The sequence below is a fragment of the Mustela nigripes genome, chromosome 4 (genome assembly GCF_022355385.1).
Source record: "Mustela nigripes isolate SB6536 chromosome 4, MUSNIG.SB6536, whole genome shotgun sequence".
Classification (NCBI taxonomy): domain Eukaryota; kingdom Metazoa; phylum Chordata; class Mammalia; order Carnivora; family Mustelidae; genus Mustela; species Mustela nigripes.
This window is the reverse complement of record NC_081560.1, coordinates 22,554,644-22,580,524: the sequence shown is the minus strand read 5'-3', so window position 1 is coordinate 22,580,524 and position 25,881 is coordinate 22,554,644. Positions and strand designations below refer to the sequence as shown.

General features: G+C 39.8%; 1 protein-coding gene across 6 annotated transcripts in view; it reads left to right on the top strand.

Moving 5' to 3' along the window:
- The window catches only part of AHCYL2 (adenosylhomocysteinase like 2), a 161,976-nt gene that overhangs the window by 95,454 nt on the left and 40,641 nt on the right, over positions 1-25,881 (top strand). The window contains exons 1-3 of one of the 6 annotated variants that reach the window (XM_059396423.1): positions 14,250-14,286; positions 14,551-14,632; positions 24,464-24,575. In XM_059396423.1, coding sequence (XP_059252406.1) covers positions 14,576-14,632; positions 24,464-24,575 — 169 coding nt within the window. In that variant the 5' untranslated portion in view covers positions 14,250-14,286; positions 14,551-14,575. Of the gene's footprint in view, positions 1-14,229; positions 14,633-21,351; positions 21,525-24,463; positions 24,576-25,881 lie in introns of those variants that run through there. The other 5 variants (XM_059396425.1, XM_059396426.1, XM_059396424.1 and 2 more) reach the window with 5 other exon arrangements.

The following is a 25,881-nucleotide window of genomic DNA, read 5'->3' as shown; positions in this document are numbered from 1 at the left end:
GCCTACTTGTGATCTCTCTCTGTGGGTCAAATAAATAAATAAAATCTTTAAAAAAAAAAAAAAGATTTTATTTTTGAGCAATCTCCATACCCAGTGTAGGGCTCAGACTCACAACCCCAAGATCAAGAACTGAATGCTCCACCAACTGAATCAGCCAGGCACCCCATTTCCTGTTATTCTTACAATGAAATTAAAACTTTTCTGGGGCCTGCAGAAACCCTGCATAATGAGCCCCTGCCTACCTCTTCAATCATGTCTTCCACCACTCTGACTGACAATGCTCTAACCATACAAAATAAGAATTTGTACACACAAAATGGAATCTTATTCCCAAGCAGTTTAAAGAATATTAGTTCCTGTAATATATAGAATTTTAAAATTTATGCAAATATTGCCAATCACGCCTGAGTATGCATGAGTAGTTGTTTGAAAATAATTGAGATATGTCAAATCAAATGCCTAATCTCCCCTGCTCCTTAAAATCTCAGAGCCTCCTATTTAATTTTCTATGGCTTAAAACAATATGATGTATTAACTTACAGTTCTAGAGATCAGAAGTCCAGAATGGGACTCAGTGGATTAAAATCAATGTTAGGAATTTTACTCAGCTATAAAAATGAATGAAATCCTGCTATTTGTGACAACATGGATGAACCTAGGGTATTATGCTAAGTGAAATAGAGAAAGACAAATACTGTATGATTTCACTGATATGTGGAATCTAAAAAATAAAACAAATGAACAAACAAAACAGAAACAGACTCTCAGGTCCAGGAAATGAAGTGTTGGTTACCGGAGGAGGAAAGGGTTTGAGCAGATGAAATAGGTGAAAGGATTAAGAGGTACAGACTTCCAGTTGTAAAATAAACAAGGCATGGAGATATAATTATGTACAGCATAGGGAATATAGTTAATAGTATTGTAATAACTTTGCATGGAGACAGATGGTCACTAAACTTATCGTGGGATCATTTAGTAATATATAAAAATATTGAATCATTATGATACACATGTGAAACTAATAGGATATTATATGTCAGTCATACTTCAGTAGTTTTTAAAAAGTGTCAGTAGGGCTGTCAAGAGCAGGATCCATTTCCTTGCCTTTTCCAGCATCTGAAGCACCCAGCATTCCTTGGCCTGTGGCCCCTTCCCCCATCCTCACAGCCAGCAGTGTAGCATCTTCAAGTCTGTCTCTGGGTCTCATTCATTCTTCTGCTTCTCTCTTCTAGTTGTAAGGAACCTTTGATTATATTGGGTCCACTTGGATAATTCAGGATAAGCTCTCCATCTCAAGGTCAGGCAACTAGCAACCTCAATTCCCTCTGCAGCCTTACCTATGCTGTTATTCACAGGATCTGGAAATTAGAACATGGACATCTTTGGAGGGGCCATTATTCTGTCTGTGACTCATTAAAAAATGTCTTTTTCTCTTTTTATAAGAGCAGTTCATTCTCATTCCCACAAAATTAAGAAAACAGACCAGGAATTCAGGAACTGTTTAGGCCTATTGATTTCTCTCTCTTTTTTTTTCTTTTTAATTGAAGTATAGTTGACATATAATGCTATGTTAGTTTTGTGTGTACAACATAGTGATTGGACAATTTTATGCATTATGCAGTGTTTGCCATGGTAAGTGTAGCTAGCATCTGACACCATACAAAGTTATTACAGTATTATTGACTACAGTATTATTCCCTAGGCTGTACTTTTTATGCCTGTGATTTATTTTATAAATGAAAATTTAGGCTCTTTTGATCTCCTAGTGGAAATAGATACTTACTTCATGTTGACTAAGAAGAGATAATCTCTGAACACTTAGGGTATTTAAAGCACTAGAAAAGTTTATTTATTTATTTTTTAAGATTTTATTTATTTATTTGACAGTCAGAGATCACAAGTAGGCAGAGAGGCAGGCAGAGAGAGAGGAAGGGAAGCAGGCTTCCGGCCAAGCAGAGAGCCTGATGCGGGGCTCAATCCCAGGACCCTGGGATCATGACCTGAGCCGAAGGCAGAGGCTTTAACCCACTGAGCCATCCAGGCGCCCGAAAGCACTAGAAAAGTTTATTAATAGTCACATACAGGGGCACCTGGGTGGCTCAGCCAGTTAAGCATCTGCCTTCAGCTTGGGTAATAATCCGAGAGTCCTGGGATTGAGCCCCACATCAGGAGTTCCTGCTTAGTGGGGAGCCTACTTCTCCCTTTGCTCATCCCTGCTCTGCTTGTGCTTGCTCTCTCAAATAAATAAATAAGTCACAAACAATAACCAAACTATGGAAAGAGCCCAGATGTCCATCAACCGATGAATAAATAAAGAAGATGTGGTATATATCTGCAATGGAATATTACTCAGCTATCAAAAAAAAAAAAAAGAAATCTTGCCATTTCCAAGGATCTGGATAGAACTAAAGGGTATTGGGATGCCTGGGTGGCTCAGTCATTAAGTGTCTGCCTTCAGTTCAGGTCATGGTCCTGGGATTGAGCCCCACATCAGGCTCCCTGCTCGGTAGGAAGCCTGCTTCTCCCTCTCCAGCCTCTCCGTGGTTGTGTTCCCTCTCTCGCTATCTCTCTTGGTAATAAATTAATAAATTAATAATCTTTAAAAAAAAGAACTAGAGGGTATTATACTAAATGAAATAAGTCAATCAGAGAAAGACAATTATACAATTTCATTCTTATGTGGAAACAAAACAGGAACATAGGGGAAGGGAGGGAAAAATAAAACAAGACAAAATCAGAGAGGGAAACAAACCATAAGAAACTCTTAATCATAGGAAATAAACTGAGGATTGCTAGAGGGGAGGAGGGGAGGAGGATGGGGTAACTGGGTGTTGAACTTGAGGAGAGCACGTGATGTAATTAGCACTGGGATGTTATATAAGCTGATGAATCACTGAACTCTACCTCTGAAACTAATAATATACTGTGTTAATTAATTGGATTTAAATTAATTTTTAATTTTTTTAAAATTTTTATTTATTGACAGAGAGAGATCACAAGTAGGCAGAGAGGCAGGCAGAGAGAGAGGAAGGGAAGCAGGCTCACTGCCAAGCAGAGAGCCCGTTGCAGGGCTCGATCCCAAGACCCTGGGATCATGACCTGAGCCGAAGGCAGGAGGCTTTAACCCACGAGCCATCCAGGCGCCCCGGATTTAAATTAATTTTTAAAAATTAAAAAAAGAAATGAAAGTTACAAATAAGAAAACTATCTGCCAAATAAAATCAGTGTGTAAAAGGAGTACTGTAGGACTTTGGTTAAGCAATTTCTCTAGCTCTTTGCTTCTTTATCTCTAAAATACAGAAATCAAATTAACTGATCTTTGACATTATTATCTTTACTAATATATAAGTTGATATCTATATCCTACTAAAAATTTATCAAAAAAGATGAATAGATGGGGCACCTGGGTGGCTCAGTGGGTTAAGCCTCTGCCTTTCAGCTCAGGTCATGGTCTCAGGGTCCTGGGATCAAGCCCCCAAGACAAGGAGCCTGCTTCCCCCTCTCTCTTTGCCTGCCTCTCTGCCTACTTATGATCTCCTCTCTGTCAAATAAATTTTAAAAAGATGAATAGATAACATCACAAGAAAAAATATAACTACATGAAGTGATAGTTGTTAACTTACTGTGACAATCATTTTGCAATATATACATGCCAAATCATTATGTTATAATATGATATATATCTAATATGATAGTTTATACTAATATGATATTATATAACAATTATATCTCAATAAAACTGGGGGGACTAAAAATATTAATCAAAAGAGATGAGCAGGTAAGATATAGGGCTTTCTTGTTTTTTTAAAAATCTGGTCAATGCATAGCTGCTTTTTTTTTTTTTTTTAAGATTTTATTTATTTATTTGACAGAGAGAGACACAGAGAGAGAGGGAACACAAGCAAGCTCTCTACTGAGCAGAGAGCCCGATGCGGGGCTCGATCCCAGGATCCTGGGATCCTGACCTGATCTGAAGGCAGACGCTTAACAACTGAGTCACTCAGGCACCCCAATGCATAGCCTTATTCCAGAATTCAGTCAGCTACCTTTGTCAGGGTCATGAAAGACAAGGAAGAACTGAGGAATTTTCATAGATTGGAGGAGACCAGGGAGGCATGACAGCTAAACACAGGGGGGATCCTGGATTGGGTCTTACAACTAAAAAAGGACATTCAAGGAAGAACTTGTAAAATCCAAATAAAGTCTGTGGTTTGGTTAATAGTATTGTACCAATGTTAATTTCTTAATTTTTGTAATTGCCCTGGTTTTACAAGATATTACATTAGAGGAACTTGGGTGAAGTGTATATGAAAACTCTGTACTGTTTTTGTGAATTGTTCTAAGTCTAAAATTATCTCAAAATAAATAAAAAGTTAAAAAAAATACAACAGTAAGAGAGGAAAAGCAAGCCACAGAGTGGGAAATGTTTGCCAAAGACTCATAACTAGAATACATAAATAGCTCATACAAATCAATAAGGGAAAGACTTACAATCCACTAGAAATACAGGCAAAAGGGGTGCCTGGGTGGCTTCGTGGATTAAGGCCTCTGCCTTCAGCTCAGGTCATGAACCCAGGCTCATGGCATCAAGACCCACATCAGGCTCTCTGCTCAGTGGGGAGCCTGCTCCCCCACCCCGACCTGCCTCACTGCCTACTTGTGCCTACAGACAGATCTCTGTCTGTCAAATAAATAAATAAAACCTTAAAAAAAAAAAAAGAAATACAGGCAAAAGATTTGAAAAGTCACTCCACATAAAAGAATATCCAAATGGCCAATAAGCAGATATAAATGTGCTTGACAATACACAGTTCCCAATTTTTCAAGTTGGAAACCTTACACCTTGCTGATGGGAATGTAAAATGACAACTTCAATAGAAAGCAAAGTATGGTTTTTGGTTCCTCAGAAAAATAAACAAATTAAAATATGATCCAGAAATTCCACTTTTGGGTATATACTCCAAAGAATTGAAAGGAGGGCCTTGAACAAGTATTTGCACACCTGTGTTCATAACAGCACTATTTATAATAGGCAAAAGGAAACAACTCAAATGTCCACCAGTGGATGGAAAATGGATAAACAAACTGTGGCGTATACATACAATGGAATATTATTACTTGGCCCTAAAAAGTAGTGAAATTCTGACACATACTACAATATGGATGGACCTTAAAAAATCATACCAAGTGAAATAAGCCAAATGGAAAAGGAAAAATGTTGTATGATTCTATTTGTATGAGATACCTAGAGTAGTGAAATTCAAAGATACAGAAAGGAGAGGAGTGGTTACCAGGGGCTGGGAGAAGGGGATGATGGGGAAGTACTGTTTAACGGGTATAGAGTTTCAGTTTGGGATAATGAAAAAGTTCTGGGATGGATATGGTGACTCTGGTTGCACAACAGTGTGATATTTTCAATGTCATTGACATATACACTTTAAAATGGTTGGGGCACCTGGCTGGCTCAGTTGGTAGAGCATGCAATTCTTGATCTCAGGGTTGTAAGTTCCAGCCCCACACTGGGCATGGAGCCTATTTAAAAAAATTGTAAAATGGTTAAATTGGCAAATCTTATTAATATTTTACCACACATACAAAAGAAAATGTTATAGGCCAATATTCATAATGAACATAGATTCAAAATTCCTCAAAAAATATTAGCAAATCAAATTCAATAATATATTAAAATGATCATGCATCATCATCAAGGATGCAAGGATGGTACAATATCCACAACCCAATCACTGTGATACACCATATTAACAATAGGAAGGATAAAAACCGTATGATCATCTCAATAGATACAGAAAAAGCAATTGACAAAATTAAACATCCATTCATGATAAAAGCTCTCAACAAAATGGATATAAAGGAATTGTACCTCAACATAATAAAGGCCATAAAAAAAAATGTGCTCAGTGGTGATGACAATGGCGACTATGAGATGCAGATAAAAATCATGATGTGACACCATTACCTAGAATGTGGACCAACAGAAGTAAGCACTGGCTAGGATATGAAGCAGCTAGAACGCTGATACTCTGCTGATAGGAGTAGAAATTAGTATAAGTACTTTGGAAAATTGCTTGACATGACCTACTTAGCTTGAACATATGCATACCCTATAACCAGCAATTACACACCTAGATAGATACCCAACCAGAAGTAACTTAATACAGGCACCATACAACACACACAAGTATGTTCATAGCTATATCACTTTTTTTATGGCCCTCAAACCAAAAACGGTCTTCAACAGGAGAATGGATTAAAGAAATTATGAATATTCATGTGATGGGATACCTTCTGGTAATAAAAACAAATGAAGTACTGCTAAATGTGAGTGACTTGGATAACTCTTAGAAACGTACTGAGCAGAAAATGATGATATTTGATGATATTTATATCAGGTTCAAAGATGGGCAAAACTGGGGCACCTGGGTGGCTCAGTTGTTAAGCGTCTGCCTTTGGCTCAGGTCATGATCCCAGAGTCTTGGGATTAAGCCCATATCAGGGTTCCTACTCCTCGAGACGTCGGCTTCTCCCTCTCCTACTCCCCTTGCTTGTATTCCTTGTCTCTGTCTCTATCTCTGTCAAATAAACAAATAAATTCTTAAAAAGAAAATAAGCAAAACTGATCAGTGGTGATAGGAATTACCTATTAGGAGAAATGAGGGAAATGCCTGAGAGGGGACACGAGGGAAGATCTTGGGCGCTAGTCTCGTTCTCTTTCCTTATCTGAGTAGTGTTACATAAATGTATTGACTTCGAAAATTTTATCAAACTGTAACTTTTCTTTCTTTTTTTTTTTTTTTTTAAGATTTTTATTTATTTATTTTACAGAGAGAGTGAGAGAGCACAAGCAGGCAGAGCAGCAGAGGAAGAGGGAGAACACTGAGTAGGGAGCCTGATATGCGTTCAATCCCAGGACCCTGGGATCATGACCCAAGCCGAAGGCAGAGGCTTAACCCACTGAGCCACTCAGGCGCCCCAAATTGTAACTTTTCGATTTGTGTATTTATTGTAGGTTAATACACTTCCAGAAAAGTTTCATTAATTGAAAGAATAGGGGCGCCGCGGTGGCTCAGTGGGTTAAGCCTCTGCCTTCGGCTCAGGTCATGATCCCAGGGTTCTGGGATCGAGCCCCACATGGGGCTCTCTGCTCAGCGGGGAACCTGTTTCCCCCTCCCCCTCTGCCTGCTTCTCTGCCTACTTGTGATCTCTTTCTCTGTGTCAAATAAATAAATAAAATCTCTTTTAAAAATAATAAATAAATAAAAATAAAAATTGAAAGAATATAGTAAGAAGTCTGCATTCTATATTTATTTAATGGCAATATATGTCAATATTTTACCCCACACCCTTCCCATCCTCCTGTACCCCACCCCTCTCCAGTCTGATAAATTCCTTCCCACTCTTACCCTGGTTGTTTTCAAGTTTAAGACGTTTTCAAGTTTTAGCTTGACCTCTCTTTAAGGACAGTTTTAGCTAGAGGTGCTAACTGCAGCAAACTGAACTTTGACCTGAGTGGAGCTCTATTCGCTGTGTCAGGGAAATTGAGGATTTACATTCCACACTCCACTCCCAGAATCTAGAGGACTTAACAGGAAGTGGAAAAGGTGGCGTGGTGCCTGTGTTAGTGTACTGTAGTCTGTGTATTGCTTAATTATTTATCTTGAGAAACAGTGACTGGATTAGTTAGTGGCAGGGAGGTACAGTATATTGTTACAGTGATGTTTCTAATTATGGTTTTGTCAGTTCTTAGTCATACCAGAGTCCCTTTACTTTCTTTTTACCCTTTAGGTGTCTATCCTGTATTTATTCAGTTGAAGCTTTATTCTGATCTAGCTATTCTTTAAGTCATTTTACCATCCAGCACATATTCATTGCTTATTTACTATATGCTAGGCACTTGGAATACTAGAATAAAACGCATAATCTCTGCCCTCAAATTGCTTGCATTTCTAGTTGGAAACAGACAAATGATCAGTCTGGGGGATTAGTCAGTAGCTCACAGAACTGATTCTTAAACCTAGGCCAGGAGCTGGAAATGTGTCCTGAAAGAAGTTACAGATAAGCTAAATTTTGAAAGGGGTGTATATGTTCACAGTGGGGGTTTGGGGGAGTTTAGAGAGCTGAGGCTTGGGAAGTATGCGCAAGCTAAGTCATGCAGGGTCTTGTGTGTCATGCTAAGGAGTTTGGATTTTATTTTGAGGACAAGTGGGGAGCTATTGAGGTGTTATGAACAAGGAAGTGATGTGATCAGATTTTTAAATTATTGGACTGATGATAATCACATATAAATAAGTTGATTTAACAAATAGAGGTGGGCTATATAGGGATGGAATTATCTAGGCCCTTGTCAAAGCATAGTCCCAGCATTACTGGCATCATGTGAGAGCTATTAAAAATGTAGAGTCTTGGAGGGCACCTGGATGGCTCAGTTGGTTAAGTGGCCAACTCTTGGTTTTGGCTCAGGTCATGATCTCAGGGTGCTGGGATCAAGCCCACATTGGACTCTGCACTTGGCAAGGAGACTGCTTCAGGATTCTCTTCCTTCCTCTCCTCTCCCTCTTCTCTCTCTCAAATAAATAAATCTTTTTTAAAAAATGTAGAATCTTGGGACCTAAATCAGCATTTTAATAAGAACTGCAAGTAATTTGTAGGCACATGCAAGCTTTTGAAGCACTAATTTAGATGGATGTGATGATGGTCAGGCTTTAGACAGCTGGTATGAAGAAAGGACAGAGTACAAGAGACATTATGGAGTACATATTCTTCTTTCTATTGGAATACTCTTCTCGATACTCCTCCTGGCCAAATACATACCAGGTATCCCCTAATCATCTTTTACCTTTCAGCTTAAGTGGAGCTTCTCACTCCCAGTATGCATGGTTGGCACCCTTGCCATATACTTGCATAGCAACCTGTACTTACCTTCTCATTTTTCATATTTGTATTGTAATTGCGTATTTAATGGCCTGACAGGAAACACCATGAAAGCAGGGACTGTCTTTCTATGCTGGCTGATACACAATAGACACTCAATAAATATCTGTGGTTTGATTGAATGAATTCATCATGTGGAAGATGGATTTGAAGGTGTTTGGGAAGGAACATGTTGTATTGGTAATAATAGTGAATTTTAAAGTACTAGGTATGGTTCTAAGTGATGTATGTGTGTATAAATATGTGTATACATTTATATATATATATATATATATATATATATATATGTAAATTTATTTGATCCTCTCAGCAGTCCCCTAAGGTAGATACTTTTAATATCCCCATTTTACAGATGAGAACGAGGCACGGGGAGAATACGTAATTTGCCTAAGGTTACATAGTTTGTAAGTGTGAGACAAGTAAACCAGATAGTCTGGTACTACTCTGCTATGACTGGTTTTGGACAAAATAAATTTCTGGCACTTTTTATGTATTTCTATGTATTATTTAATTTTGATAACAGTCATGTGAGGAAGGCATTATTTTTTTTTTTTAAAGATTTTATTTATTTACTTGAGAGAGAGACAGTGAGAGAGAGCATGAGCGAGGAGAAGGTCAGAGAGCGAAGCAGACTCCCCATGAGCTGGGAGCCTGATGTGGGACTCGATCCCGGGACTCCGGGATCATGACCTGAGCCGAAGGCAGTCGTCCAACCAACTGAGCCACCCAGGCGTCCCGAGGAAGGCATTATTATCCTGTTTTATAGATGAGGAAGCAAGGGCTCAAAAAATTATACAGCTTATATAGTTGTATCTTTATGTAAAGATACACACAGAGAGAAGGAGACAGAGCTAGCCTTTAAACCCAAGCCTGTCTAGCTCCAAAGCCTGCAGTTTTTCCAGCAATGATGATGCCTCCATGTGGAGTCTAAAATTCCTCCGGGATATGAGTCTTAAGGCACTGAGAGAATGCCTAACATTTAGGTTGGGAGAATTCAACAATCCCATTTGCTATGGTAACATTAGCACTTCCAGGTTGCAGGGGCTGCGGAGATCTGAGGCCTACCAATTCCAGCCAGCCTCTTAGTTTAACTGACCAGATGGAACTTTGAACTCAGGAGAATAAAAATCTTAGCCTGTACAATAAGCTGTAACTTAGGTTACTAAGGAGTAGTTATCACTTTTTCTTCTAGCTTCAGAGAAAGCAGACCGTTTAGAAATACTGTGTGTCAGAACTAGAAGGAACCAGTTCTAACCTACCACAGTCACACTATTCCCCACCTCCCCCTTGTTTTATAATAAGGAAACTGAAGAAGAGAGTAATTAGGTGACTTGCCAACATCTAATAAAACCATTAGAGACAAGCCAGGAATAGAGGACAGGGTCACATTTGTGTATTCTTTGTCCTGTGCCTTATGACTTTCTAGGTTCCAGATTTATCACCTCTTATTTAAAACTGTTCTGCTGTTGTAGTTACTTCTTCACCACTTTGTGGTTCTTTTTTGACTTTGACCCCCTGGAAATACTGACTTGTTTTTTCCTCCTCTAGCCAAGCATATACTTACTCTGGCAAGTCACCTGGCTTGCCTTCATTAACCATACTGCCATTAAATCACCTCTGGCAGGAGCACAACGGGCACGTACAACTTCAAGTTGTTCTTCTTGGAGCACAGATGAGATTCTTTTGAGCTATTCACACACTTGGTCAATTTTTGTAAAGCCTGAAGGCCATAGGTGCACATGTAGTTTGTGTAACTTATTTTTTCTGAAGTTGCAAACTTAAATGTTAACAGTGATTATAGATAACCATGTGCAGTCTAACTCATGCCCCTTCTATACGGTAAAATGAGACGATCATAAACAACTTTATTATTTTTTTTTAAAGATTTTATTTATTTATCAGAGGGGGGGGGGAGAGAGCGAGCACAGGCAGACAGAATGGCAGGCAGAGGCAGAGGGAGAACCAGGCTCCCTGCCGAGCAAGGAGCCCGATGTGGGACTCGATCCCAGGACGCTGGGATCATGACCTGAGCCGAAGGCAGCTGCTTAACCAACTGTTGTTTATGGGGACCCAGGCGTCCCCATAAACAACTTTATAACTAAAACTGTATACCCATGCCTCTTGCCATATGCACCCCTACTCAGTTCCTAGATCTTCGATCCCCAAATGTGATTAACAGCTCCTGTTGTGTTTTTGTTTCACTTCATCATTGCAGAACCAAGTAGTAAGGCTGCAGTTTACAAAGGAAGTCTACTTTAGTTAAAACCTACACTAAAGGGGCACCTGGGTGGCTCAGTGGGTTAAAGCCTCTGCCTTCAGGTTGTGCTCTCAGGATCCTGGGATGGAGGCCCACATCAGGCTCTCCGCTCAGCGGGGAGTCGGCTTTCCCTCCTCCCCCCCCCCCCCCCCGCCCCCGCCTGCCTCTCTGCCTACTCGTGATCTCTGTCTATCAAATCCGCCAAATAAATAAATGAAATCTTTAAAAAACAAAAAACTACACTAAAAAAACCAAACAGGATACCTCCGTGGCCCAGTCAGTCGAGCTTCAGAGTCTTGGTTTCAGCTCAGGTCCTGATCTCAGGGTGGTTAAGATGAACCCAGCATTGCCTCCTGCTCAGCTTGGAATCCATTTGAGACTTCTCTCCCTCCCCTTCCTCCCCTGTCCCCTCCCCCCCCCCCCCCCCCCCCCCCCCCCCCCCCCCCCCCCCAAGCTCTTGTGCTCTGGCTCTCTCTAAAATAAATAAATAAAATTTAAAAAACAAAAAGTTACAACTAAAATGACAGTTTAGGTTGCAAAAGTGATGTATTTTGTGCTTATTCTTTTATTCTCACCCCTGTCTTCTTTAAAAGTCATTTTCGTGCATGTTTTCACATGACCATGACGGCAGTCATCTTCCATTTATTTAATAGCTGATTATGTAGGAAACATCTACAGGAGCACCGATAATCTAGTAATTTGCTGATCACTGAAATATTTTCAGGGTTGGACTCCACTCTTTTGGCCTTGATTTGTTCGCAAGAGTTTTATTATGATGCAGATCATAATGGAATACTATTGATGTAGATCAAGCAATGGAAAATGGATTATATATTCCTGCAGAGATAATATAATTAAGGATTAAAACCCCATTAAGGACTCACCACAAATAAGTCCTAGCTGTGGGCAGTAGTATAACTAAGCCCCTGTATAATAAAATAATGTTCCAAATTCAGTAAAATGGACATAAATATACAGAACACACTGATTATGCAAATTACCTCCAGAGTACTGTAAGGTGTACATACAGCATACAAAATTTGAAAATTTCTTAAGCCCTTACTGTGTGCCAGATACTGTGGACAATTCAAACTGACTAAGCCTTGAAAAGCCTGGAATTTTAATGAGGGACAACATATGTACATGGTATGCTTAATTTGAGAAAGGGTGAAAATAGTGATGTGACCAAAGACTAATAGTAGAGGAAAGGGGGATTCTTTTTCTATGTGAAATTCCACGGCAGTACTATCATTTGCGGATCTTGAGGAATTTGCATATGTGAAGATGAGGGAAGTGAAGGCAGAACTAATGCATTTCAATTTGGGAAAATGGCATGAGCAAAGGCATGAGGTAGAAAAGGACACAGCATAATGACATAAGTAAGAGCCACTGTTTAGTAAGCCCTTAGTGTATACACCATTTTTAAATCCCTGCATCAATCCTACGAGGAGGCTATTATTATTATTCCACTGTATGGATTGGAAAACTGGAGGGAGAGGGAGGTTAACTAAGCAGAGTCAGAGGACAATGACTGGAGATGGCTGGCAACTAAAGCTTTATCAGAATTAACGTGCTGACCTCAGAGGGCATATCACTGCTGCATTTCTTTGGCCTTCTCTATCTTGACATCACTCATTGTTTTACTCCATAGCCTCTGTGACCACAGCTTCCTTTACTTCCATCTCTGCTATTTGCTCTTCTTCTTCTTCTTTTTTTTTTTAGATTTTCTTTTAGCAGGAGTAGCAGCAGGAGACAGAGAGAAAGAGAACCTTAAGCAGACTCCATGCCCATCACTGGGCTGAAACTCACGACTTGAGATCATGCCCTGAACCACCAAGGCAGCCCTGCTCTCTCTTCTTATTACATCTCGTCTCTACCTACCCTGAGGTCTCTCATCCTTTGACCCTTCTGTATTCACCAGGTTGACAGTCCCCTTCCACTTTCACCTGCCTTTCTTTCTAGTCTAGACATCCAGGTCAGGCATTTGAATTTTGCCTTCTCTGGTGTCTTATAATACCTCTTCCCCAAGACATTACTTTCCTCTCCATTCCACATCCAAAGGATTATTCTCTTAACCAGTGAAGGCCGTAAGGGGCAGGGAACCAATAATCCTGAGTTTAATATTATAATCGTCAGCTCTAGAAAAATTATCCTCTGTGATGGGACTTAACACTGAAAGAGTCTCTGGTCCTTCTGAAGCAGGCATATCTCACTGGGCTTACTTTGTGCCTGAAATCAATCTATGGTACTCTTACGGATAATACACTCTAGGAATGAGCAGAGCAGGTAGGCCACCTTTAGTATTGTCTTATTTCCAAACTTCTGAAGTATGTGGAGGGAGCTGGCCTACAAACCCAAGAGGGAACAGCTTCTGAGGTCCCTTGAGGTGGTTAAGAGTATAGGGCTACTGTGTTGGTATTCTGCCTCTTCCCAAAACCAAACTGGTGAGTAAAAACCTACTCTGGGTAGGAACTTGGAGGCAACCCTAATCTTGATTGGAAACCTTGGCTCCCTCTAAACTTACAGTGTAGTAGCTCCTGACTGGCTTAAGAGATGCAGTGTGTTTACAATAAGCACCTATGTTTCTGCGGCTGAAGGCTCTTGGACCTTCATGGATATAGCACAGGGAGCCAGCAGAGGGAGTTGTGGTCCTAGAACTTTTCTTAAGAGGTTCTAATTTCTGATTTTGCAAGAGATCTTCCCTGGCACCATCCAAATCAAATTGCCCTTACAATAAGAATTTAACTTGAGATATGCCCGAGTTTGGTGCCAGACCCCTGGTGTGAGCAGATGGGGAAGTTCTGCCTAGCTGTTTAAACTTGAAGCCATAAAGAACTCTCGATTTCAAGGAAACGCCTGTTTACTGTACTGATCCAAGTCAAGCAACTCTTGAGAAATGGGAGTGCCTTCTTGACCTCGATCCTTATTGATCTTGGTATCAGCACCTCCAGTGACGTGTCCTGAGGGGCGGGAAAAATTAACAAGTGTCTTACACACCAGGAAAGAGAGGAAGCCTGACTGTTGCTGCAGAGAGTCCCCACTGGGGAGGCAGGGGTTGCGTGCTTTGGTAGCATTAAACAGTGAGTGTCCTGTGGGAAGTTCAGTGCCTGGGTGCAGAACCTTGCATCAGGTCTGATTTTGAATCCAAAGCAGAAGGTTTGAAGCAGGCCAGTAAGGGACTTGTCAGGCAGTTGACTAATGATCTTAATTTGAATAGAAAGCTTCTGTGAAAGGGATGCAGCTTCTGCTAGATACTGTAAATTTCTGAATCACTAGGTTTGATTCTGCTTTGGGGCTCTCAAAAAACCCTGGCATTTCCAAATCAGCCTTCCCTTTTGCTTCAGGACGTATATTACCCAAGCCTGCACTATGGAGAACTGGGACGGCAATGAGGGCACCTCAGCTTTTCACATGCCTGAGTGGATGGTGAGTTCTTTGGTCTCTTTGCTTTTCCTTCTGTTTCTTGGTATTGGGGCAACCATTTCTGACAGGTGACAGGGATCAAGACAAGTCCCTACCAAGACCTGTGGTTGGGAGAACAGTTATTCCTCTAATTTCTGATGAGTTCATGTGTCCTGGATCACCCCTGTTTCTTAATTGCGAGTGAAGCTGAGGAAGGTCCGAGAGCTGCCTGACCTGAGTCACCTTATTGTCTGGTTGTCTGTGCTGGCCTGGACTTCTCCCCACTGCCGCCGGTGTACTGCGTGGATTGTATTCTCCTGTAATTGCTTCACACTCTCTTTGCAAGCTGATGCTTACTTTATTTCTCATGGGAGTAAAGAAAATGAATAGTTGGGGAGGGGGGAACAGAATTTGTGGAAATGGTGGTCTCTCAAGTCTTTGAGAAGATGTAAGATATTTCTTGCCTACCTGCCCATTTTTTCTCTCCAGTCAAAACATTTCCCCAAATATTCTTTATGTGTATTACTTCTAAAGGGCAGGAACTATAGCTTTCTTTTTTTTTTTTCTTTAAGATTTTTATTTATTTGACAGAGATCACAAGTGGGCTGAGAGGCAGGCAGAGAGAGAGAGAGGAAGAGGCAGACTCCCTGCTGAGCAGAGAGCCGGATGCAGGGCTCGATCCCAGGACCTTGGGATCACGACCGGAGCTGAAGGCAGAGGCTTTAACCCACTGAGCCACCCCGGTACCCCAGGAACTATAGCTTTCTTGCTACTGCTCTTCAAAATGTCATATTTGCCTGATAGATATTTTTAATATAATTTAAATGTAAGGACTTATTCGTTGATAAGAACTACATAAAGCCTAGTACTTTAGATCTAGTTTCAACTTTTGATTTATTTTTTATTTATTTTTTATTTTTTTTAAAGATTTTATTTATTAATTTGACAGAGAGAAATCACAAGTAGGCGGAGAGGCAGCCAGAGAGAGAAAGAGAGGGAAGCAGGCTCTCCGCTGAGCAGAGCGCCCGATGCGGGACTCGATCCCAGGACTCTGAGATCATGACCTGAGCCGAAGGCAGCGGCTTAACCCACTGAGCCACCCAGGCGCCCCTCAACTTTTGATTTAAAAACAGCAACTATCCTCATGTTCCTGTCTGGTCTCTCCTAGGTTTAGCCTGAGTTCTTATAGTCTATATCAGCCGTGTGTGTGTGTGTGTGTGTGTGTGTGTGTATGTGTGTATTTCCCTATGGAAAACTGGTTAGACTATTTATATACAAGTTCTTTTTTTATATATATACAAGTTCTTACAAGTTCTTTTCAGTGTTTATGGAATTATGGACTTAAATAAACATCTATAATGAGATTGAGTATAGTAGGCCTGACAAAGGCCCAACTGAAGAACCCACATTTCAACTCTCACTGTCATAACTATTGTTTATTATTTCTTTTGGGGTTATTGCTGTTGTTTATCTTATTTAGGAACCTTGTGCTCAGTTTTAAAGTGTTTGATGGAAAGAAATCCTATCCATTCACAGGCTTATATTAAATAATGTAGTGTTTTAAAATTGATAGAAAAGATTCACATAATAATTCTAGTTGGATTGTAAGTTTGTTTTTGAATCTCCAGCCACTCACTAATAAACAAGAAAGGGGAGCAACAGTTTTTGTTCTTTTAAGGGAGGGACCATGTTAAGATAGTAAACTTTGGTATTTTCTTTTTTAACTTTGGTACATTGATAAAGGAATATTACAGAAGAATTCCACAGAACATTAGTGTGTCAACTCAGAATCAATAAAAGTTTTATGATAACTCTTACTCTCTTGCTAGTCCTCTCTGTTTTATCTGCTCAGCAGTACTCTCCAGAGGAGCTCCTATTGAACCTTTACTACTTCTTTTCATTTATGGGAACAAGAAAACTATCTTACAAGAATTAGTGACCATTGCTTAAGGGATATGATCTAGATCTTCCCAACTTCTAGAAAACATTCTTTAATGAAGTACAACTCTGCTTTGTTTTCAATATAGCATTTTTACTTAGAGATTTCTTTGCCCTTCTCGCTCAAAAACCAGGAAGATACTTTAGATCAGCAAAATTTTTTTAACAACAGCAAGAAAGAGTAGGGTGGAGCTTGTCTTCATAAACTCAGTTTTTTTTTTTTTTAAAGATTTTATTTATTTATGAGAGAGAGCGAGAGTGAGCACAGGCAGACAGAGTGGAAGGCAGAGTCAGAGGGAGAAGCAGGCTCCCCGCGGAGCAAGGAGCCCGATGTGGGACTCGATCCCAGGACGCTGGGATCATGACCTGAGCCGAAGGCAGCTGCTTAACCAACTGAGCCACCCAGGCGTCCCTAAACTCAGTTTTTTAATCTATCTTTTCCTTGCCAAAGATTAACCTCCTGAGGCTTTCTTTCAGATACCACATAAGTCATTAATTTCTGATCTGATCTAGAAGTGCTTCATTAGGCTGCCACTGATACCCACTTACCCAGCAAACTGAGTCAAGGACCCTCCATGGTATTTTGCCTACAGACTTTACCTATGAAGAATTAGAGTGCTTTTTAATAACTGAGAGAAAACCCTGGAGCCATCTCCCACGGTGGGGCCAAAATTTCAATTGAAGAAGATTTTAACCAAATATCTGACTTACGTTCCAGTTTATACAGTAATGTAATTAAATTTCCACTGAGACTATCCTTGCCTCCAAAGGAAACATTACAAGACTCTCAAACCTTCCTTCAAAGGGAAAATTTAGCAGGAGAGCTGCATTATAAGATGTCCTTCTTTGTTAATGATCAACAGCAATAAGGGACTTGCATACTCCTTGGAGAATAGGACTCAGACCACACACAGCAGCTGATAGTACTCACATCTCAGATTCCCAGCAGGGAAATAAGCCAGGACAAGGTTTGAAGACTCTCCATCTTGAGAACTGATGAGGTAGACTTCAAGTTAATATTCCATCAGTCACTGGAAAACTTCCGGAGCTTCTGCTCCTTAGCTGTTTTTATGTGAAGGATTTTTTAGCCTTGTTCAGGGATTTTATAGCTAAAAGGTTGAGGAACATATCCTTTTAAAGACTGTCCTTATTAATGTTTTTACTTCCCTTGAGAAATCTTTAGTCTCTACTGGTAGGTGAATTACCTCCTCTTACGTGCATGGAGAGCAGCAGTAACTTTTTTTTTTTTTTAAGTTTTTACATTTTGATGTTTCCTCCTCCCATCCAAGCTATCTGTAGTACTCGGTACTTTTCCATAGGAAATCTGATTGACTTTCCTTAGTACGCAGCCAGCTGGTTACCCAATTTTCTTTTGGCTAGAAATAATCTCTTTTATAGGTGAAGAATCTGTTCAGGCAACTCATTTAGCTTGGAAGAGAGAGATGTGTGTAAGAATGCTTGAACCATGTCTGCTTGGAAGTAGAAGAAAAGTCTTTAACGGATCTGGTAAATGGTGGTGGAGGTAACCTGACTGTAACTCTGGGTCTGGATTGACACTTCAAAGCAGAGACCCATTTAGGAAACTGAGGAAAACTGTGGGCCCTCTCCCCAGGAAAATATATACATACGCAGAATTTTGCATTCTATGTTGGGGGTAGGTCTACACATCCATGGACTCTAGGTGAAGAACTTTTGACCTTAAAGAATAAAAATGCTAATATTTTGTATTTATGTATCATTACATGGTCTCCAAAACCCTCTTATACACATCATTTAAAAAATTTCCTCAGTGCACATTTGAGACAGGCAAAGGAGCTATTACTGTTCCCATTTTACAAATGAGGATTACCAGTGTTAAGTGCTGAAATGTTAAGAAATGGAGAGAGAGAAAACCACTTGTGATCTTCCTTTGTAGTATGACTTTATGTACTTGAAAAGGAATTGTTTTCTCTTGGCCTGATCCTCTGTAGGGTAAATAGATCGTCTGTCCTCCCCATGAGTCCTATTTTTCTTAATGTATTAACCATCTGCTCTTAACAGCCTTCAATTGTGAAAATCAGATTTAGGCCCAGTTCTCTTTATATCCTGTGTTGCGTATAAAGGATCACCTCATTCTACTCTGACCTTCCAAATGTCCTTTTCTGCCTATGAATATGCGTCTATGGTTGTAGTCACAAATAGGATAAAATGGTTGGCTAAGGAGAGAGAGTCAAGAACATTAAGGCTGCTTTATTCATGCTTGGAGTAAGTGATAGACCAGAGGTTCTCTGAAGCGTAGTCCCCAGACTAGCAGCATCAAATCACCTGGGAGCTTGTTGGAAATGCAAAATCTTTAGCCACACCCAGATTTACTAAACCAGAAACTCTGGGGATGGGGCTTAGCAATGCCTTTTAATAAGCTCTGTGCATGATTTTGATGCATCTGAAGTTTGAGAACTACTTTGTTAGATAAATCTGTTAAGTAGTAAGGCTTTTCCTGTCATTAATAGTGTCCTTAAATGTCTACTAGTTGGATTTAGTATAGATCTTTTGTTCCCTCTGGCTCAGGTCTGTCTCATCAGTGAAGCCTTGGACCAGCAAGTTCCTTTTCATCTGAGTGAGGAAAATCCAGAACCAGCTGAGAGTGTAGTAGGAAGGGCAGAAATTTAGTGATTCACTCTGCAAGCAGAAAAAGACTGATATTATGAGTAAGAGATCAGGATTGTCATGGGTGATGGTGAATCATATTTGAGTTCAGTTAATTTCTGTTTTAATTTTTGGTAGTGGCATTGGGCAAAGTTGCCAGTTAGAGAGCTATTAGAGGGGTGCCTGGGTGGCTCAGATGGTTGAGCAACTGCCTTCAGCTCGGCTCATGATCCCAGGATCCAGGGATAGAGCTCTGTCAGGCTTCTTGCTCAACAGAGAGCCTGCTTCTCTCTCTCCGTCTGCCTGCTGTTCTCCTGCTTGTGTCCTCTCTCTCTCTCCCTCCCTCTCTCTCTCTTTGTCAAATAAATAAATAAAAATCTAAAAAAAAAAAAAAGTTGTTAGATTTTAGTCTATGAGTAATCATTTCAGAATTGTTTGATTGGAGCCCCAAGACCATCTGGGCTGATATCATTTCTGAGACCCAGTCTGATAAAAAAGTAAATTTAGGGACACCTGGGTGGCTCAGTTGGTTAAGCTGCTGCCTTCAGCTCAGGTCATGATCCCAGGGTCCTGGGATGGAGCCCCACATCCGGCTCCTTGCTCAGCGGGGAGTCTGCTTCTCTCTCTGCCTCTGCCTACCACTCTGCCTGCTTGGGCTCTCTCTCTCTGACAAATACATAACTAAATAAAATATATTTTTTTAAAAAAAGTAAATTTAAAGCATAATTTTATTTATTTATTTATTTAAGTGTAATTTAAAATCAAATAATTTTAAAGATAAATTAAGAGGAATGGGGTGGGGCTAGTATATCTACGATTAGGACCAGGGGACTTTTTTCATCTTCTGATTAATATCATAAGGTGTGGTGTAGTAGAAAGAACTTTGGCTCTGTCATAAACACAGGCTTCTGTTCCAGTCCCATCACTGACTTGCTGTGAGACCTCCAGCAAATCATTTGTTCTCTAATCTAATTCTATGATTAAGATAAATTCTTCCCTAGTTTTTCAGTTGGGAATAATGATGCCTACTTTGTAAGATTCTTATACTGATTAATAGAATCAACATATATGCAGGGCTATGCATACATAGTAGGAACTTAATAAATATTAGCTCTCTTCCCTTAATTCCATTCTTCTGAGATCTTTTCTCTCAAAGTAAAGATTATCCTAAAAAAAAAAATCTACCATTTATGTTCTTTCTTGTGCCCAACAACCAATCTTTTTTTTTTTTTAAAGGAAGAATTCAAATCACATTCCCACTCCTGTCTCCATAACATACTGTTGAATATAGCTTTCCTATTTACTGGGCCCCGTCCAGAAATCAGCAAATAAATAATGTGATTCTTTGCCCTTTCATTTGACTCTTTATTTGATATGTAACAAGGCCATTGTGATTCTGGGGACTCTGAGGAAATAGGAAATTCTCCTTTGTAGTCACACTTCCCACAAAACACACAGGTTTTTAAAAATTTCAGAAACAACAGAGTTACTCACCACCTAATCAGCAACAATCTTGAGATGGGACTAGGAACCATAAGTCAAAACCTATGTAAAAGATGCACAATTAAAAGTAAAGAAATGGGCTGAGAGAGTTGATTTCCTTGGTGACAGAGCTAAAACCAGTGCCTGCAGCCTGACAAACCCAAGGGCACGGTATAGTGTAGAGAGGCTGCCTCAGCATTTGACACCGTTTTTTTCTTACCTTCTTAATAAATTCCCTCATTGTTTTAGTGACTCTAGTTAATTTATTTCTAATGAGACTAGGTTAACTAAAATCATCTGACATGGAAAAGGAGGAGGTAAGGTTAAAAAGGAACCTAATTAGCAAGTTAATTATAGCCGGCAAAAAAGTGAACGGGTTATATAAATAAGCTATTGTTATGTGCCTGCAAGTTGGGCCTTGTCAAGGGACTTGTTAAGGTTTAGAGGTCAGAGGATCCGTGTAATTAGGTGTTTAGGAAAAAAAAAAAAAAAAAAAAAGCAAAACAGCTACCAGAATTAGGAATGGTTGATGAGCCACTAACAGAAATGCCTTATTAAGTTGGGCTCTACTGCTGGAGGGGTTGTTGGAGCTGCTTCAGGGATTCCAGGGAAGGGCAGCACTCCCCCCCCCCCCCCACCCCCCCCCCAAAAAAAAAAAAAAAAAAACAACCAAAAAAAAAAAAAAACAACAACAACAAAACCAACCACCCTAGCTGGAACCAGAGCCAACAGAATTGCTGATGAGGAAAGTTTAAAGGCCTAGCCACGAGGGTCCCCGGACCGGAGAGGTGGCAGTAGGGCTGGTAATGTCACTATGCTGGGCAACAGGAAGAAATACATTGTCAATGGCAACTCTGGGATTAAAGCCCAGGTGAGGCTAAGCTCTTATTTAACCAGGCTTGCTGCAGCGATAGCCATTATTGTAATAGGCCAGCTGCTCTTTCCCTCTGCTGCTTTCATCCCTGCTTCTGGCATAAGGTGAGCTGCCCCTCTCCTAACACTCTCTTTCCCTCCCTTGCCTGTTGGAATTAGGCAGTTCTCTCTGAAATGGTAAAAGTGGGTTAACTTAAAGGACTCTGATTTCACACAAGGTGGAAAAGATAGGGGTGGAATGTACCAGAGTACTTTGCCTGGGCGGGGGTGGGGGGGAAGATGACTGTATTATGGGTTGAAGAATGTAATGACATTTAAGGAGAATTGAGAATTGGGCAACAGAGATGACCTACTTAAGCCATGTGTTCTGGTCGTCAGTAAACGATTAACATTTATTTCTTGGGAAAAGTATATATAACTAATTCTATGTAAGTGGTGAGTCTCCTAATACTCTTCTATCTTAAATTTGAGGTCAGCATCTAATGAGTAAATAAGACTTAGAACCCTATGTTTTCAAGTGGAGAAAGCTAGCGTAGCATAGTCTTCTTTAGTGCCAAAAGACCTGGTGGGAAGAATTACTGTAATGGAGAAGACTGGAGAAAAGAGAGCTCAGTTTAGGGAAACTGGATTAAGATGAGCAGCCAGATAGCTCCACGGGTTAGCGTGATTGGGGTCAAGTGATGTGCACCCACCCACTCCTGATCCTTCACATGTAGAGAGGCATTGTGGCTGGCCCCCTCTAGTGGTGTGTGGGTTGGGGGGAAGCATATCTGAGGCAGGGTTTATCTGTTACTTTTTTTTTTTTTCCCAAAGTAGGTACTACTGAAGTTAGTAACTCATCCTGGCCTTTGGAAGTCAATTACTACTCCTTTTCCTAGACGGGCTTCTTAAAAAAATAATAATAATTGTCTTGAACAAGGGTGATGAAATGAAAGCCAGAGTTTTCAGCTTGACTGCTGTCCCTCCTCCCTGTCTTCTCACCCACTTTCCCCTGCCTAGCTTCCCCCGCCCCAGAATGCTTTTAACTTTAGATTTGGGTTCTGCTTACCATATTTCCTTAATATTCAACCAAGTACAGACAGTGAAGCTAGAACAGGCTACTTCAGATTCATTGTTTGTTTGTTTAAGATTTTATTTATTTATTTTGACAGAGAGAGAGAGAGAGAGATCACAAGTAGGCAGAGAGGCAGGCAGAGAAAGAGAGGAAATAGGCTCCCCGCTGAGCAGAGAGCCCAGTGTGGGGCTTGATCCCAGGACCCTGAGATCATGACCTGAGCCGAAGGCAGAGACTTAACCCACTGAGCCACCCAGGCACCCCAGATTCATTGTGTGAGCGTGTGATTGCCTATCGTGTGTCAGGCATTTGTGCCTGAGGATAGAAGGGTAAATAAGATGCATGGCTCCTGTCTTTATGGAAGATACAGGTAGATACTCATATTCAGTGTGAGAATGCTGGGCTAGGAGAAGTACCTGGAAGTTCATGTATATCCCGTGGGAATGCATAGAAAGAGCACTGTATCTTTTTTAAATAAATTGCTACTTTAGCAAAATAATCAATTTTGCCAATTTTTCACTTTGCAAAGAGCTTCTGAGCCAATGAATTTTCCTATTACTGAAAACAATTTGCAAACTCTAAAGTACTAACACAGGCTTCATTTGTTGTTACAGCTATGAAAATGCTATGAATTCCCCTAAAAGGCGTGCTAAGCTAATGTAGTTTGGTATGAGTCTCCTCTTCTCAATATTCAAATGACTCACTAGTTTCCTCTAACTGCAGGAATCAGAGCCGTCAGTTGCTTTCATTCTGCTAGGCTGTGTCTGTGTTCTGCCCACCAAGGAACCATCTTTTTGACATGAAAGGTAGTTGTCAGATCTTTGATCCTTCCTGCCTCCATGCTCCCTTGGATCCAGAATTACTGAAGCAATTATACAGACATTCAATTAGGGAGAAAGAAAAACGTCATTTGTTGAATAAATTATATGAGTTTTGTTTTGTAAAGTGCTGGAACCTCCAACAGTAGGAGAAAGAGATAAAATTATAAGAAAATTGTCAGATATTGGTCTAAAATGCATCCTCCAGAATATTGCTGTCTATACATAGTCAGTCCAGTCCTCTATCTACTCCTTTTACATCTGTTATGTTATAGTTAACAGATAATCAGTCTTGTGATTTTTTAGGTATTTTATGATACTAAACATTTAAAACAATAAATAAATGTTTACTATAAGAACAGTGAATGGTAGGAGTGGGAGTCGGGGATGGATTTACTCAATCTATTGCAATGTTTTATAGTTTACATGTATTGTTTCACTTAAACCTCTCTAAAACTTGTGAGGTAAATACTTTTTGTCTTTGCTGTATTTATGAGAAAGGATCACAAAAGCACCTTGACCAAAATCACATAGCTAATGAGTGGCATTGTCAGGATTTGAATGCAGTTTCAGAAAGTTCTGAGTGGAAAGCCTATCTTTTTTTTTCATTCTACCATCCCATTTCCTGAAAATTTAAAAATCTGTAGACAAGTCACTTTATCTTTTTGTACCTTGCAGTTTTCTTGTCTAGATATGTGAATATTAGGATAAATAGGCTCAAAGATTCTTTCCAGCTTTAATTTTCAGCAAAACTATAGAAAGGAATATGACTCAGCTTTCTAAAAATTTATTTTAACCGGAACAACCCATTCTCCTTTTTTGTTGCAATTTTATTGTAAAAGTTATATAGCCAGAGTTGGTTAAAGATTTAAATTTGATAGAAATATAATGGGTAAAGAATTTTTTAAAAAAATGATTCTCTCCAAAAAGTCTTAGCATTCCCAGTATGGGTTGGTACAATCAGATCAACTGCAAAGGAAGGTAAGATCCTATAATGCAAGCCTTCAACTGCTATCTCAAAATGAAGGTTGTTTTCCTTTATATAACTAGCATTCTTTTTCTTAGCAGATCCAATTTGCTGACCAGAAGCAAGAATTCAACAAACGTCCCACCAAAATTGGACGTCGCTCTCTGTCTCGTTCCATTTCTCAGTCATCTACTGACAGCTACAGCTCAGGTGGGTACTGAGCGGCTGTGGACCCACCTGTGGAGGCTAATTAAGTGTGATCAGTGGACCTTCCTGTCCGTTTAAGTACCATCCAACCTGTGCTATGAAATAGACACTTTGATTCTCAATCAAAATTTAGACCAAAATTCTAGATGGAACCTTTAGATTCCTTAAGGATTCAAAGAGGAACTGAATAGAGATATCTTCTTCCAGTAAAGGCAGAAGAGGGTGATCAACAAACCTGATTTCTAATTTCTTCAGAGGGTGGGCATATGTAACTTATTGATGACCTTCATTGAACAGCATGTATAAAGACTTGTGTTTTTTCCATTCTTTGAAAATAAAAGAGGAATTCCCCATCCCTCCATTTAGCACTTGCAAATTAATGGGGAAGGCTTAATTGCACCAAGAAACAATGGAAACATTCAAGTGGGTCCTAGTTCTAGGGATCCCTTTGCTTTCTCTTCTAAGCCACTCCTTCCTTCCTTTGCAGTGGCATTAATTCAAATATATGGTCTCTGAAGCTATCATTTAATGCCAGATGAGCTGTTACCACACAGCACCCTTAAAGACATTGACCATTTGTACGGCAATGCCTGCTATGTATCTGATCATATGGGGCTATTTTATTTTGCTCTTATGTTGGAATATCATAGGAAGCTGAATGTTTGCCCTAGTTGTCTCTTTACATTATAAATAGTAATCATCTTCAGAAATTTTTCATCGTGACCTAAAATTTTGTTTGTTCTTCACACAAATAGGAAAGTAGTATCTGTTATATAAAGTTGTAGAAAGCTTGTTTGGGAAGCTGTAACTTTTAGGTTGGGTGAATTATTATTTACACTTGTTATATTTCTCTTTTTACTCCTCCTTACCCCCAAAACAGAATGATGTAAATCCCTATGGATTTCTGTGTAAAGATATGTGTAAAAATTGTGTACCTATCTTACTCTGCTAAAATAACCAGAGTTGAGCATTCATGAACCAGTTGATATAACTCTGGAAGCCATAATAATTGAGAAAATGGGCATTGTAAAATGATGTGTAACATTTTAGACTGTGAGTTTATACATATTATACAAAGATTGATACAAACAGTAACTATACTAAGTTTTAAGGCCAGCTCAGTCTTCTCCCTGCACACTAGATCTTCCTGCCTTCCTAATGAACCCTTACATGTATGGAGGGCACTTATAAAATATTTATTTAACAAGAAAGTATGACTGATGCCCTTGGTTTCTAAGTGAACACATATTTGCCTGCTATAGTTCATTGGTAAGTGATATTGACCCTGGAAAACTTGGACCCTTTAGGT